The 16,424-nt window shown below is 40.3% G+C and overlaps 1 protein-coding gene across 7 annotated transcripts in view; it reads right to left on the minus strand.

The window, feature by feature from the left end:
• GIGYF2 (GRB10 interacting GYF protein 2) overlaps nt 1-16,424 on the minus strand; it is a 137,509-nt gene continuing 121,085 nt past the window's right edge. For 4 of the 7 annotated variants that reach the window (XM_055346008.1, XM_055346005.1, XM_055346003.1 and 1 more), the window contains 7 exons: nt 12,825-12,947; nt 11,684-11,890; nt 11,350-11,555; nt 9,987-10,141; nt 8,231-8,433; nt 6,037-6,187; nt 1-1,857 (listed from right to left, as the gene is read on the minus strand). In XM_055346008.1, the coding sequence (XP_055201983.1) occupies nt 1,790-1,857; nt 6,037-6,187; nt 8,231-8,433; nt 9,987-10,141; nt 11,350-11,555; nt 11,684-11,890; nt 12,825-12,947 (1,113 nt within the window). In that variant the 3' untranslated portion in view covers nt 1-1,789. The remainder of the gene's footprint in view (nt 1,858-6,036; nt 6,188-8,230; nt 8,434-9,986; nt 10,142-11,349; nt 11,556-11,683; nt 11,891-12,824; nt 12,948-16,424) is intronic. The other 3 variants (XM_055346006.1, XM_055346004.1, XM_055346002.1) reach the window with 1 other exon arrangement.

Genomic DNA, 16,424 nt, shown 5'->3' on the forward strand with positions numbered 1-16,424 from the left:
GACAGAATACCACCACGTTTTATTTAAGTTCTTTTTTTATTTTCCTCCACACTGGCAAAATTCCGAGGGAGCTTAAAGTTTTGTAAACATTTTAACTATCCCTCTTCCCCACCCCCCACTTTTGAATTTACAAAGCAAAGGAGAGCAGGAGTCCCAACTTTTAATGGTTCCCCATCTCCTCATGCTATTTGATCCAAAAACTATATACAAGTTTGTAGCAGTCTCTGTATAGTTATTGTACATGTTTGGGAGGGAGGGAGGGAAGGAGGCAAGAAGGGATAGGGAGAATGGTGATCCAAAAGAATAAAAATAGAAACCAAATATAATCAGCCAAAACCAAAATGCTCTCAGAGCAACTCCAGCCTTCTTCAGGCAATGATGACAGAAAGAAAAGGTGCTCTACCAGGAGCCACCCGAACCACAGCACTTTTCACACAGGGACGGACGGTCCAATGGCTCCAGACCAAAGTGTGACTGGCAATTCCAGGTGATGTTCTGCCGGGGTTGGGGAGGCAGGAAGAGTATTTGTTTATAAATAGGGCTTGAATACATTTATAATTGAAGTGAAGGGGTATTAGGAGGCCATGATCAGAAGCCAGACCAGGCTTCTCTCTCCCATTCTCTCCCATCCCCTCCATCCCACTGCATTCTCCTGTGTAGTGGTTTCCCATGGATGAAGGTCTTAAAGATGGTCAGGTTTTGTATGTTTTCTTTTCAGAAAGGGCAAACAACTTGCCACTCCAGAATCTTTAAACAAAACCTTTTGGGGCCACAGTAAGACACACACGCAATGCTCTGAGGAACCAGATGAAATTCCGGGCTTTTATCAGAAGCAAAAGTTTATCCCTATCCAAAGTGAAATTATACAAATTCATACATATGGTAAAGATCCTAGCTGCCTCTTAAACGAGACAAATTTTCAGCAGAAAGGCCCAAAACAAACTGGTCCTAGTCCTCTGAAGTAAAAATATTTATGGGAAAAATCAGTTTTTGTAAGAAAGGAAAAATTAAGAATAAGTCCTTCTCCCAGGCCATAGGGTTTCCTTTGTCCAATCAGGTTGGCATATGCTAGGGGAGAAGTCAGCTTGCTTGGAAGTCACTATCTAATGAAGAAAAACATGAATCCTTTCTCCGAAAGGATGTTCAGAAAGAACAGGCGAGGGGTGTGCAACATCAAACCAATCCAATCTAAACTCCACCCCACTCAGGGCCTCTTCTGATGCAATCCCAAAGTTAGCAGTGGCAATGCAACCTTCAGACTGGGGGTGCTCTGACTGTCTTGTTGGACACTCAAGTCACAGTTCATGGCATGGTGCTGCTGGCCAATGTCTGTTACCATTAACTCTCTTCATGATTGCACCAGTTAGACCCCTTGCCCTTGGGTGGGGGAGGGGGTTAAAAAGAAGAAGAAAAGAAATAGAAGGGAAAAAGGTGACATAAGAAAGTAAATAGCTATTGGCAGATCCCAACACACTTTCTGGGACACAGTAGATGAAATCACGGCACAGTAAACAGGTGCTGCCCAAAATCAGCCTTGTTGGGGAGTAATCCCAACTGCCACCCCCAAGACACAGGGTCCAGTCCACTTATCTACAGTCTGAGATGCTCACCAACAAAAACAGTTTAAAGAATCTTGGACACAAAGGGCTAGAAGAAAAAGCCTGAGATGATCGGTTCTGTGATTTGTTGCAGAGTGATAAAGAGGAAATGGTGAGTAAGTGTTGTGTCCAAAGGTGGAGAATCCATGGTCAGCGGAGAGGAGAAGGAAGGCCAGTCCACTGGCAGGTGCTCAGTAGTCATCCAAAGTCTCGATTTCACCCATATTGAGTCGCTCTGATGAAGCATTGACTGAAAATCCTGCCGGAAAAAATTGGCAATGAGTGACCACACCCAGACAATCGTGGGGATGAATTCCAGACAGTGGGCTAGAATAGAAGTCTCTTGCATTTTAGTATGCCATAGGGATACTAAAGAAAAGAAGAAGGAAGGATAAAGGTTGGAGAGCGGTATTTCTGCTCTTCTGATGAGAGATTCTTTGTTTTTATTTATTTCTTAGGGTTCTGGTGTAATTTAAGTAGGGAGGAAAAAAAGAATTGCAAACTAATGCGTCAGAGATTCCTGAGAAGAATCTGGGCTGTGAGCATGTGTTAAAGCTAAGACAGGCTGGCTAGTGGGGAAAGTTCATTCAGGAGGTGAATCTTAACAGAGATGGGGGCTGGGGGGGGGCAGGAATAACACACATCAAACACTTTGTAACTATCTAACCATATGACTATGACATCTAAGTGGTAGTAGTACTACTTCAGTCCCACTCACAACTGGGAATACTTTTTCCCCTTATTGGGTCAAAAGTTTTTTCAAAATTTTGGCCAAGAATTTTTGCTATTTAAGGGTAGGGGGTGTTTTAGGGAAGATCCACTACCAAATCCTTACAACCCTAGATATTCTATCACAGGATAGACTTTATTCAAATCAACCTATTATAAGTAGACTTGTAAAGGAAAAAATTTCAGTCCGCCATACTGATTAACTAAAATGCAATCTGGTTTAGAGAAAGCAGTATGAGCACCACCACTGAAGGCAATGAGCAGTCCTCACAAACACTACCAACATTTTGAAAATCTGATTCCATCTACCACATGTAAGCTTTCTATTAACTCCATAATCAAACATTGATAAAAAGTATTATTTAACAGAGCTTCTTTGTAATGAGTGGCTCTCAAAAAGCTTTCAGTTCATCCACCCTAAATGAAATCTCAAACTGTTTCAGCTGCTATTTGAATATCAAGAAGTAAACAGGCAATGTTCTCCTACCTAAAAGCAGTTGTTAATATTGTGTTCTGCTCCCTCCTTTTTGTTCTTTAATGTTCAAGTTTTCAAACAAAGACACATTTTAAGTGTAGTACTAAACAAAAAAAGTCTTACATAATAAAAATAGCTTAATTATATTTTATTCTTGACTCAAAATATCACGATTTGAAAATGTAAACATGACTATTAGCCAAGGAAGTTGTGGTAAAAGCTGCTTACAAGGCCTAAGATTAGGAGAGGCTAGGGCTCCAAACCCCAGCCTTAGTTCTACTCATCAACAGTGTTCCCACAACCCACGACTTTTTCCTTGAAAATAACAAAAGGCTTAGTGTCCCTACTTGGAAATAACAATTTAATTAGATAAATATAAAAACATAAAGACCAAACAGCCTATGAAATGAGCTATTACTCTATTTCGAAGCAGGGTTTGGACTTCACATGTATCTCAAGAAAGATAAACTGCAATAAAAACAAGCTACATGATAAAAGTGGAAATGTAATAATACAAACTGGGACTCCTGGGTGGCTCAGTGGTTGAGTGTCTGCCTTTGGCTCAGGTCATGATCCCGGAGTCCTGGGATCGAGTCTCGCATCAGGTGCCCTGCAGGGAACCTGCTTCTCCCTCTGCCTATGTCTCTGCCTCTCTCTGTGTCTCTCAGGAATAAATAAATAAAATCTAAAAAAAAAAAAAAAAAGCCATCGTGTGTATCTATCATATCTAAGTAATGGATGTTGGTTCACAATGGCATCTGGCAGCTCTAAAAACTACAGGAAGACAGAGTACAATGGAGGTGATGGATTATTAAAATGAGGTTGGGCCTCTCTGATGATCTTTTTTTTTTTTTAAGATTTTATCCATTCATCAATGAGAGCGAGAGAGAGAGAGAGAGGCAGAGAGCAAGAGAGAGAGAGAGAGAGGCAGAGACACAGGCAGATGGAGAAGCAGGCTCCATGCAGGGAGCCCGATGCAGGACTCGATCCCAGGACCCCAGGATCATGCCCTGGGCCAAAGGCAGGCGCTAAACTGCTGAGCCACCCAGGGATCCCCTGATGGTCTGTTTTAGAAGCAAAGTTCTCTTTTAATTAGTGACTACTTTCTCAATGGATGCTTTTGGATCAAATTAGAACTGTCTCATTCTGTACACGGGGAACTGTGAATGACAGACATTTGTTAATTTTTCTCAATCTGTGAATCAATAAAACAAATAGCAGTAAGTGGAAATGAGTAGGCAAGGGGCAGAAGTTAGTAATCATCAGAGCAATTTTCAGATAGAGATTCAGTTGAGAAGACATTTTCATAAAAAGGTCCAAGCCTACACAAGTGAGTTTTCTCAATACTTTGTTGAATATTTATTTCCCTTTTCCTTATATATTTTTTTCTGTTCCTCAACATAATATGTATTCCTTAAACTCTATTCCTAAAATAACCCTCACTCCCCCAAAGAGAGTTTTAAGTCCCTTTCTTTCTGGTATCTGTAATGGAGATGGAATCAGACTGAATATTTAATTCAGAGAACTTTACCTCACCCCCCTGACAGTCCACGGTTCCTGTGCCACACAGCTAAACAGCAACAAGGGCTTCTTGGTAGAAGCCACACCCAGAATTTCAGAGGCACTTGTAAATCTATTTTCACCCACTTCTGTCAAAGCTGGGTAAAATGTTAGACTGTTCCATCCATTCTTAACATAAATTTCTGAGGCAGGTAAAATAAGTAACTTAATAATACAATTCTGAGACAGGCAGAAGAAAACAGAATTTCACCAGGTCTCTCTCTGCTCCCAAGCCAGCTTTCAGGCCCCAGTTCCAAAGGGCAATCCTCAAAGTTAAGTTTCTGTTACTAACATTTTGTTTTCTCCACTGTAGGAGAACTTTGAGGGAAGGCAGAGACCCTACTGTGGGCAAGGTAGGATGGCAATCTCCTTCCTGCTGTGCTCTCTACTTTTTCACAAGGGGATCTCCATCTGTAGTCCCATAGGCATTCCACACTGGGTCCACACTGGACCCACACAACACACTTTAACACTGTGTTGTTATCCCCCTAAGCTTGCTCCCTTTTCCAGGGCTCATCCTTTTAGCAAATGGCAGCACTACCCACCCTGCTGCCCAAAGCCTTCCATTCCCCTTGTCAGCCAATTCAGTTCCCTAAGTTTCTGAAACCCATCTTTAACTCCTCTCCATCTCTACTACCAAAACCCCTACCTATTCTCCAGGCCACCAGGATCTTTTACCTGGTCTATACCACAGCCCGCTGCCTGGGCCAACACTCCAACCTGCCATCTTGCCAATATAATCGTTCTACTCTGGACAACATAGTTCTTAATAGTCTATTTGACACTCAGAAACAGAGAATCATTTTAATTTCATCATTGTCTGTGAAGCTGTTTGGCCAACTTAAGAAACACAAGCAGTCTGCATCTGCTTGCCTAGACTGTTTATTATTCCAGAAACACCACTGCCTGTCCTTCCTGCCAGTCTTTCAAAGCCCTAATTCTGGTGTCACTGTTTCCATGAAGCTGTCTTATGTGAAGACTCTGGTTCTCAAGGCTAGACGTGAATAGTTGTGGCTAACAGAAGAGTGGAAAGAAAACAGGCCTTCTCTGAAATCCCAGCCCCACTGCTAAATAATGGTGTGACTTTGGAAAATGTTCTAAACCCTCAGGGCCTTGGTTTACTCACTGGTAGAGTGGAACATGATCTCATAATGCAGAATGACTCTGAATATATATATATATATATATATATATATATATATATATATATTCTGTCTTTCTCTCTCTCTATATATATATATATACATATACACACATATATAATGAATATCAGCAAATATTAGTTGTTTGAATACCTGATTAGACTTATGGTCAGTTTCTATACAAATCAGCATTTAAGTTTTAACAACTTTTCCTTTTCTCCATTAGCATTATTTTCCAACTACACTGAAAGGCCTTCTAGGGAAATTAATAGAATATATGAAATAAGGCTTCAAACTTTAAAGCATCACACAAGTATAAGTCATTACTTTTCTTATTCCCTATAGCACACAAGGCATCATTCTTGCACTGACGTGCCCAGTAAATATTACTTATTTTGAAGTGGCTTAAAAAATTAATTTTGTATAAGAAATATTTCCCTTTATGAAAAACATTCTATCAGGAGATTCACATAGGAAATTGCTATAACCTGCACACCTCTAACTCCCAGCTGAGATTTTTGGCTTTGCTCACCTAACAAACTGGGATCTGCTCGGACCATCTTCTGCTTTTTCTTCTTCTTGCCACTTTGTACGGCCTCAAAATTGGATTGTTGGTTGTTGCTTTGATTGGTCTGAAATACTGAATGGAGTGCACTGTGGTTCATTCCCCACACAGAGTCCTGTGAGAGAAGATGTCACAATTGGGGTTACACAATAGATGCAAGTATGGCCCACGACAGGAACATGGTTGATTAGTCCTCACCTTATCAAGTATGAGATTAAAAACAGAAAGCCTATCATGGATTCCAGTAATAATGAAACCAAGAGAAGTCCACTGAGCCATCTTTTCCCTTCATTTAGATTCAGACATCTCACTTAAGCTCTGTGCCTCCAAAAGGCCTATCCTGGTAGCTCTAGGTTTCCACCCCACTGTGACAACACAACTGTCAGAACCTCTCTGGTATACATAGAGCCTCCAGCCACTATGAAATTAAATATACAGCAAATAATCACAAATAGACCTCTGTACTCAAGCAATTTACACCACTCACCTACCAAAACATAAGGTTCCTGTCTTGAGCCCCAGGACAGAGAGGACAGAGGCTGCAGACTAGCTGGCAGTATGTTACCAAACAAAATTATTATGTACTTTATTCCCATTGGCAATCCCAGAAGATCTCTGGTCCCCAAATATCCATATACTTTCTACCAACTGGTTCAACTACAAAATAGTTTACCAGCCATTCATACTTAGTGTTGCCCTTATTAGAACAATTCATTTTAAACTGGGATCAGATTCAGTGAGCTAGCTGAAGGAACAGGTAGTGGCAGTGGGGGATGAGAAGGAAGAGTAGAGAAATGACCATGGAAGGACGAGCCTGGCTACATGTGTATATGCACACATTGTGTGGGCCCCCACCTCCAATTTCAGCACACAGGGGCAGTCATTCACAAATGTAAAGACGATGTTTTCCCTTCTGATTCTCTATTCCTCCTAGTGCTGTTTACTTTCCTTCCCTTGATCCTTGTTTAACCCATCCACCCAAACGGATTTTTAATGTACTTCACTGTATCTTTTATATTCCCAGAAATGACCGCTGTAACAAACATTATCTGTGGCAGAATTATAGGATTGAAGGATATGAATATTCTTAAGCTCTCCATGAGCCTTGCCACCTCATCTTTCAGAAAACTTGTACAACTGATCCTCATTATTCACAGATTCCTATTTCCAAATTTACATACTGGCTACAATTTATCCGTAACCCCAAAAATCAAAACTTGCAGTGCTTTTATGGTTTTCCTGAACTGTGAATGTCCAGAGCAGTAAAAAACCTGAGTTGCCTGAGGAAACACATTCCCAGTTGAGGTGGGACAGGACAGTATTCCACCTTCTTGTCTCCGCTCTCATACAATAAAAACGATCATCTTTTTTCAGTTTCCGTAATGTCATGAGGCTCACATTTTTGCTTGTTAGTGCTGTCACTGTTTAAAATGGCCCCCAAGTGTTAAGTGCTATCAAGTGTTCCAAAAAGGCTGTGACATGCTTATGGAGAAAAGGCAGGTGCTAGGTAAGCAGCTGTAGTGCTGGGGGCCAGGAGTTGAGTCCAAGGAATCAACAATATAGTAAATAAGGCATCTTCAAACAGAAACACACATAAAACAAGGTAATGTATTGATCAGCTGACAAAAAAGGCTATGTCCAGAAGTTCTAGAAACCTAACTGGGCGTTTTCCCTGGAACAAAAGTTCAGTATTCGCTAATTCAGCATTTGTGGCAACTTTATAAAGCAAACTACCACAAATCATGAGAATGGATTATACCTTTTACATCCCTATCAACAATATATGGCATATCCAGCATGCTAAGGTGCTGTCAATATTGAGTACAGGGCATCTTGAGCACTGGAGATTTGTAGGTTTCTAACTATCAAAGAAATGTTTCTAACTATTCAAAAAATGTATCTGTGACAAATTGGAATCTGCAATCTGACTGAGGCACATATATGAACCAAGGAGAAAGGAACTAGTAGGCCATTTGGGAAATTCACAAAGCTGGACATGCCATTTGAAAATATCAAGTCTACCTCATTTTAAGAAGCTATGGTCACTTGATGTACAAAAATGGCATCATTTGTTTTAGTTTTCATTTCTCTGGTTGCTCAATGCTTCAAGGCATTATTACTACTTGCTCACAGGGGCATGGCGCTAATCATGGACTTATACCTGCTGCTGCTGCTGCTGCTGCTGCTGTTGCTGTTGCTGCTGCTGCTGCTGCTGCCGCTGGCTGGCTTTCTGTTTGGCACGGCGCTCGAGGAACTGCTTGGCAAACTCCTTGGCCTCAGAGGTATCTCCTAAATAGGCCCTAATATAATCATGGACCTCATAAGGAGATTCTACTTCTTTCAGGAAAGAAACAAAAGTGGGAACTGCAACATGAGAGAAGAAAAGAAATAAAGAGTAACAATGAAATATCACCTGTATAAGAATCAGTGTCAGTTTTTAATATACTGTCACACCTACTGCTGACTCTAATGATGCAAACTTAAAACATATATAGCTACTGTGTTAAATATTCTTTAAGCTACTCTGCAGGAAAAAGAAAAAAAAAAGCCCACTGTCACTGCAATGCCCAAAATTATCTCAAATAGCACAGAGTCAAACAAAGACATATTAATGCATGTTTAGTTTCACTAAATGTTATGTTGACTCCAACAATTGCTTGCCTAAGACCGAAGTTATCTGGAAATTCATTCTTTCTTTCCTTAAATCCAATCAATATTTATTAAGTGCTATGATGTGTATCAGGCACCTTGACAGATACTAAGAATATAGTCATACCCTCTAGGAACTTTCACTTCACTGACATACGTTATGTTTAGAGAGGAATCAAATGAACATACAAGCAGTGTGGTGTGGGAGAAAAAGCACAAGTATCAAGAGTTAGACAGACATGGGTTAAAATCCTGACTCTGAAATTTGCTCGCTGTGTGACCTTGATGAGTTATTTAACCATTCTGAGCCTCTGTTTCCTAATTTATAAAATGGGGATAATATTACCTACATTGTGTAAGTATCTTATGAAATTACTGCAAAAGTTAAATAATTGGCATAACATATGCTAACTGCTAGAAAGTGCCTAGCACATGATAGGTGCTTAATGAATGGTAGCTGGCCATTATTTGTTATTTTTTCCCTGGCTCTTCCAGAACATAAGATTTTGTTACAATGCTGCAAAGGAATTCTTCCATTCCTTTAATGTTCTGTTTCTAAAAGATTCTTGGTTTTAATTAAATCATTGGAGGTGGACGAGTTCAAAGTAGCCTATCTGTTATAGGAATCCCTTCCACATCAAGCTGACTGGTCTCTGGTGCAAACATTTTGAGGTTGGGGCAAGGACTCACTTCAATCTCAGGCAAAGAATTCTCTTTGTGATCAACTAATAATTAGCAAGTTTTTTTCAAATTGCACTGAAACCTTTTCATTTCCAGTCATTGGTCCTAGTTTCCTTGTGCATAAAATAAGTCTACTTGCTCTGTCACATGATTCCCGATTCCCACCCCCATCCCCCAAAGGCAGGAAGGGAAAGATCTCACATCACTTCAGCCTTCTCTTGCCCATGACAACCTTTGTCTCCACCATAAGTTATGTTTCTTTGGAGCTGGACTGCCTGGCAATGTCCCCCATTAAATGACCTATATGGAACTATGACCTCCTCTGCCCTGCACATTTTTTAGACAGCCTGAGATAGCATTTACTTTGTGGCAACCACAGATAACCTATTTGAGCACAATATTACAGGACTTTTCTCACAAGTAGTACTTATTATACCATTAGAGAGTTGAGTTCTTGTGGTAGATACAGGATTTGATCTCCATTAGCTTTCACCTCCTGAGTTTTGGCCCATCATTCCAAATTGTCAACCTCTTTGTGGGTCCTGCTCTGCTATTCCACATGCTGGGTTTCCCTCCCCAATTCTTACCATCCAAGTTATTTGCCGTATTAAGGGCATGAAGCATCTGCTCACACCACTGGGTAAATCCATCTTGGGCTTTATTTACTCCCTGAAAGAGCTTCAGCAACTTTTCTTCTTCTTCTACTTTCTTATTCTGCCGGTTAGACACACCTACAGATTTACTAAAGCAAAACAATAGGGCGATATTATATTCCCAGAAACTGTTACTATATGATTATACTACAACACCATAAACAGATAACGTCTTGCCAACACTGGATGGCTGTCCAGTAATCCAATGTTTGGTTCCAAAAAGAATTTTAAAAAACAAAACAAAACCAAAAAACCTTCAAATGTTTGGACTGGGGACAGAGGGACTTAGTACCCTCTTATAATGCAGCCTCAGCTAATATATTCTCATTTGTGAAGACAGGGCTTCTTGCCAGAGAAATGATTAAATTCTTCCTATGTGCCCTTTGGTGAGTTTTAAAATTTTGCTAAGCCTCAGTTTACTCATCTGTAAAATGGTACTAATATTTCTTTGGATTATCAACAAAGAATAAAGATACTGTATGCAAAAGCCTAGAGTACAGTGCCTGGCAAAGCTGCTCAATAAGCTGACAGTTGTTTAGAGTCCTATTCTTAATACATTAGACCCTCAAACAAGAAGAAACAGTCTGACAACACTATCATTTATTAAGTAGTTACTATGTGCCAGGCACTTCACTAACTACTTCTTATGTATTCATTTAATCTGTACAACTACACACCCATGAAGTCATTATCTTCATTTTACAGATGAGGGAACTGAGGCTCAAAAAGGTTCCCTCTTGCCCAAGGTCACACAGGTCACACAGCTAGTAAGTGGCAGTGCTGGGAACTGAGTTCACATATTTATCATTAAAACCCATGCTCATTCAATAACACTGCATACTGAGGAAAGAAAGACAAAGGTGAAGTGGAACTCTATCATAAAAATAAATAGGTTTAAGGTCATTAGAGAGGTGTTTGTAATACTCACTATAGTTTAGCTAACTTAAAATATAAATTTAGAGAAAAATGCTAAGATCTAGAGTATCTTAGAGAAATGTTACACACACACACACACACACACACACACACTATACTATTCCTAATATTTATTAAGTGGTTACCATGTGACAGGCAATGGACTAAGTGCCTAGCAGTACAAAGAGCCCCTAGTAAAATTCAGATGTGCTTCCATGGGGAAGAAAGCAATCACCAAACTACAACTTCCCATGCTTGGACACAGATGAAAACAAGCAAAAACTAAATAACTATCTTTCCCTGTCCACCCAGTACCCCACTTCCCACACGCCCCATCCCCTAACCCTCAAAGAAGCACAGAATTGATTATTTTGAGCCCTACCTGAGACTGGTGTTGTTTTTATTTTTATTTGTAGAATTCCTAGGTCCCACCTCTTTCACTGCATCATCCCAGAATCCCATGTTGGAGTTTTTAGTGTCAGCATTACTCCAGATACTACTGACTAGGTCAGATGCCCACTGGTTAGGGGGACCAGTATTTATAGAGCCCCAAACAGAATTCCCAATGCTGGTGTGCAGGTTGGAATGCTGTTAAAGAAGAAGAGACAAATGATGTGGTTAACAATACTAAAATAAGAAAAACAGAGTCCACAAAAGTCAGAAAACAGAACTTCCAAACCATACAATGAGTGCTTAGGAAAAGAAGATGAACCCACCGTATTACTCCGGGCTCTGTTTGGTTGCTGGTGCTGCTGCTGCTGCTGCTGCTTCTGCATCTGCCTGGCTTCTTCCTGCTGTATCTCCAAGAGAGACTTCGCAGTGCCTGCAGGTTTACTGACATTCCCCCATCCAGAGAGTTTCTGCTGCTGCTGCTGCTGCTGCTGCTGCAGAGCTTTCATCAGTTCCCTCTGCTGGCGTCTTTGCTATTGCACAAGAGGAGCTAGCTTAAGATTCTGGTCTTCAAAAAAGATTAGTTACTACTGTCTAGTATGGTAAGTGGAATGCAAATACATAACAGCTATACAAAGTTAAACACGAAAGGGTTAGCTACTTTGCTGAAAAAAAAAAAAAAGATGTAAACTACCAGAGACACCAAGAGGAGAATAAAAAGACCAAATCCAATTTTTTAAATTCTTAAAAATTAAGTAGGACTTTTGGCTAAGCACTGAAATGAAATACATATGAACTTCCTTTTTTTTTTTTTAAAGATTTTATTTATTTATGTCTTCATTAGAGACATAGAGAAAGAGAGAGGCAGAGACACAGACAGAGGGAGAAGCAGGCTCCATGCAGGGAGCCCAACGTGGGACTTGATCCCGGGGCTCCAGGATCTTGTCCTGGGCTGAAGGTGGCACTAAACCGCTGAGCCACCGGGGCTGCCCTGTATTCTTCCTTTATTCCCTCTTATTTCACACTTTCGTATCCTTTTAATCCTAATGATAAGCTTCAGGATATAGACTTATAAGCAGAGAAACTTTCTTTCTGTCATATTTAAGTTTTTCTAGCTAGTCAGAAAACCCAGTATCCTTAGAGGGAAAAAAAATGTATTCTGTATTCTAAAAATCAAATTTATAAGAAGGATATCTGCATAAAGCCATAATTCTGAAAAACTCATTTATTTTTATTTATGAGCTACTTCTTCAAGAGCTACAACAAAATATTTAAGGTAAATGAACATTCATGTTCCCTAATCTTAATGTTATTCCTATTATAGGCTAAAGAGTTTAATAATGAACATCCATTTCAGATACACAGCAATTCTGACAATAATTATGATCTTTACTAACCTCACCCATAACGCACACCAGCCATTCTGGAAGAGTGTTTGACTAGACCGCTTTTACTTCTAAAATTTACCTCCTCTCGAAGCTGCCGTTCTCGTTCCTCTTCTAGTTTTTGGATTTCAGCCAATGACAGCGTTGCCTGGGACTGACATGCTGTTGTATTGGACTGCTGGCCCCATGTGGAAGAAGAGGGAAGCTAACAAAAAAGGAAGGCAAAAGAGTTTGTGAGGAAATTTACACAGGAAACAAAAACAAGAGGCAATACTGCACATTTATGTACAAGATACATTCATGTTTTCCTTCAGCTCCATTTATAACATTCAATTCAAATTTCCCCCTGTGATTCTTTTGCATATTAGAATTCTCTTAGTTTGCTTTAAAAAAATTTTTTTTGGTCTTTTTTGTCAATAGAGGCACCTCTGTGGCTCAATTGTTTGGAGTGTCAGCCTTCAGTTCAGGTCAGGATTCCAGTTCCGGATGAGACCTGCACAGCAGGGAGCCTGATTCTCCCTCTCCCTCTGCCCCTTCCACCCACTCATGCTACTATTCATATAAATAAAATCTTTCCTAAAAAAAATAAAATTATTGTCACTATTCCACACCTAAGATTATTTTAGAGCTTAAAATATATACAATATACTTATTTGACCTACCTTTTGGGATTACAAATTTGTTATATCCAGCATTGACATATACAGCAATATATAAAGAGAAAGGAGTAGACAGAAGAATCATTAAATTTTTAATCCAAGGAGAAAATAAAGCACATAATATGCTACTTTCTAGTGAAAGTTTAAGGACAAGATTTCTGAAGGGAAAGCTGAGGTGGTGAACATCTTAATCAGTTCTCTCATGAAATCAGTTCTTAATCAGTCTTTTACAAGAAAAAGTCAGTTAGCCAGACTGTAGCTTCCAGTCATAATCACCAAGCTGTTTTTAATCAATAATTCTATTTTTTGTACCTTTAAAATCACTGGCTAAAATAGAGTATAAATGTTCAAGTCCTGAATATTTTAATGTTCTCAAACACCTGATATTCTAAGGGAATCTCCTGATCTTCCAAGCCAGAAAAAGCTACACTAAAATTTTGAGATATCTTGTGGCTCTTAACAAAGTAACAAAACACAAATCTAATGAGACTTGAAGTATGTTTAATAAAAAGAATACATGAACACGGATCCAATAAAATGCTTAAGAAACCCAAAGGAGAATGGCTCTTCAGTAGAAATCTCTAAACCTAGAGCTGTTTGGATAAGGGTACAATTTAAACTGTTACTGACATTACCAAATGAGTACTAATATTACCTTCAGTGCTACAGAACATCATCAATCCTTTACATCTGGGGGCCAATGTAATAGGTAGTAGGTACCTTTCTCTCAAAATGCACCCCTGCTGTAATGGGGGAGAGGGGAGGAGGGAAGTTAAGAGAGAAAGACTTGGAGGGTAGGTAGGCAAAGTCGAGCATAAGTGAATTCATATTATCCACAGGAAATGACACAGTGGAAGGCACAATCAAGATCAAATACTGCAACAGATCTCAAACCTGGCAGCAACATCTAGGAGGACCTGTAAAAATGCAGATGCGTTGGCCCCACACTCAGTGAATCAGATGATCCAAAGGTGAAGCCAAAGAATTTGTGTATTTTCTAACTCTGATGAAGATATTTGGCCAGTAACTTCCAACGTTGCCTGTAAGTCCAGCGGATGTGTCACCCTAGCATACCCCCGGGAAACATTCCCCAGTCCTCTTCAGAACCTCAGCCAGCAATCAATCAATCAATCAATCAATCAATAAATAGTAAAATAAAATAAAATAAAATTAAGTTTAATTTAAAAAAAAAAAAGAACCTCAGCCAGCAGCAGAAGAGATGTACCCCCTTGCCAAATGGCCTCCTCCCCTTTCAGGCACCTCTGAGATCTTCCCACTTGCTGTGCCAAAATATACTTCACTGTACTCAACACTCATGACTCACAGGTCTGCCCTTTGGAATAATGCAGAACAAATCTGTCTTCTTTACATGGCAGACAAATGTCTACACATAGTTATTATTTTCCTTAAATCTTATTTGTCCATAGGAAATAATAGCCCATCACTCCATCAATGCCTCAGGACATTTCCCAATTCAACCAGCATCCTGTCTGCCCACTCAAGAAAACTGCAGTTTATCAATCATACAAATAGAGAGGTTGGTACATTCTGTGTCCACTGAATGCCTAAAATCCTTCAGTGATTTAAGAAAATTTACTGTTTCTTCTGCTGATATTGTTACCTTACTTTTTAGCACTATTTTATTTTTAAAAACAACTGTTCAAACTGTTATACTTCTAGTATGAGAGTGCAAGGGTTCTGTAGGCCCCTCTCCCCAGCGAAACTGGTGAAAATTATTGACAGCCTTTGGAGGACGCCTGGGTGGCTCAGTGGTTGAGCATCTGCCTTTGGCTCAGGTCATGATTCTGGGGTCCTGGGATCGAGTCCCACATCAGCGCCTCATAGGGAGCCTGCTTTTCCTTCTCTGTGTCTCTGCCTCTCTCTCTGTCTCTCTTGAATAAATAAAACCTTAAAAAAAAAAAAGTCATTTAAAAGAAAGCCTCTGGAAATGAACATAAGGAAATATAGCAAATGAAGAAACATTTATTCAAGAAAATCTGCCAAAATTCCATAAGAACTGAGAGTCTGTGGTACTTGCACCAAGATCTACTCTCTCCCAACTCCCAGTTCAGCCAGACTGAAACTCCACTCCAGATGAATGTCACTAAGAACATAGGCCTCCCTCTCCCCCATCAGCTACCAGTCAGTGGGCCGGCTACCCGCAAAGAGCACAACACCAGCATTTCCCATCCTGGCTACAGCTAACTTGCAAAGGCTAAGTTACAGGCAAGTACAGCTGAAAGGTAAGGGCTCTCTTCTTATGCCTAGCCTCCAACTAGTAGGGTGGAAACAATCCTGAGCATAGTACTACTGGTACTACCAGGGCCCTGAGTGCCACTGCCCTAGCTCAAAAGGCCACCATGCCTCTAGGAGAAGGAAGCCAAGAAAACCTGAGGCTCTTGCTCCTCCCCCAAGGACTCAATTCCTCAGCATGAGTGCCACTCAGTAAAGTACACTACTGTAGCCAGCGCCCGAGCTGGGACTCAGAGATTTTTGCCTTGGGGTGGAGATAAGGGGAAAAAGATCAGAATATGGTTCCTGTTATTTGTAACAGAGTGTGGAGAATGAGGAGTCCAAGCCAAAGGACACTTTTAAAAACAGTGGAGGCTGGGTGAAAGGCAATTAGGCAGAGACTGGTAGATTCACTGGAGATGCAGATTAAACTGTGGGCCCCTATTTGGTCTCAGAGAACCAAGGAAAGAGCTAAAAGAAGTTGGGGGGGCGGTGTCAGAAACAATCGCAAAAACAGACCTCAGGAAGTCTCTCTTCAAAGAAACCTGAATTTGACTGGGTCAGTCTATGAAGCAATCTATGCTCCAGGGCACTTCTGACAACAGTAGAGCAATTCAGGTAGCAATTAGTATAGGTCAGATGTAGAAAAAGATAATCAAAGACAGTCCTGCCAAAAACAGTGATCCAAGAGTGACTGTGGGCAAACCAAATGCTGCATCTCCCAGAAGAGCAGCAGCAGAGGCTTCACCCTATTAGGTAGAGAGAGACTAGGACTTCACTAAATTAATCCA

This window comes from Nyctereutes procyonoides, unplaced genomic scaffold (assembly GCF_905146905.1).
Source record: "Nyctereutes procyonoides isolate TBG_1078 unplaced genomic scaffold, NYPRO_anot_genome, whole genome shotgun sequence".
NCBI lineage: Eukaryota > Metazoa > Chordata > Mammalia > Carnivora > Canidae > Nyctereutes > Nyctereutes procyonoides.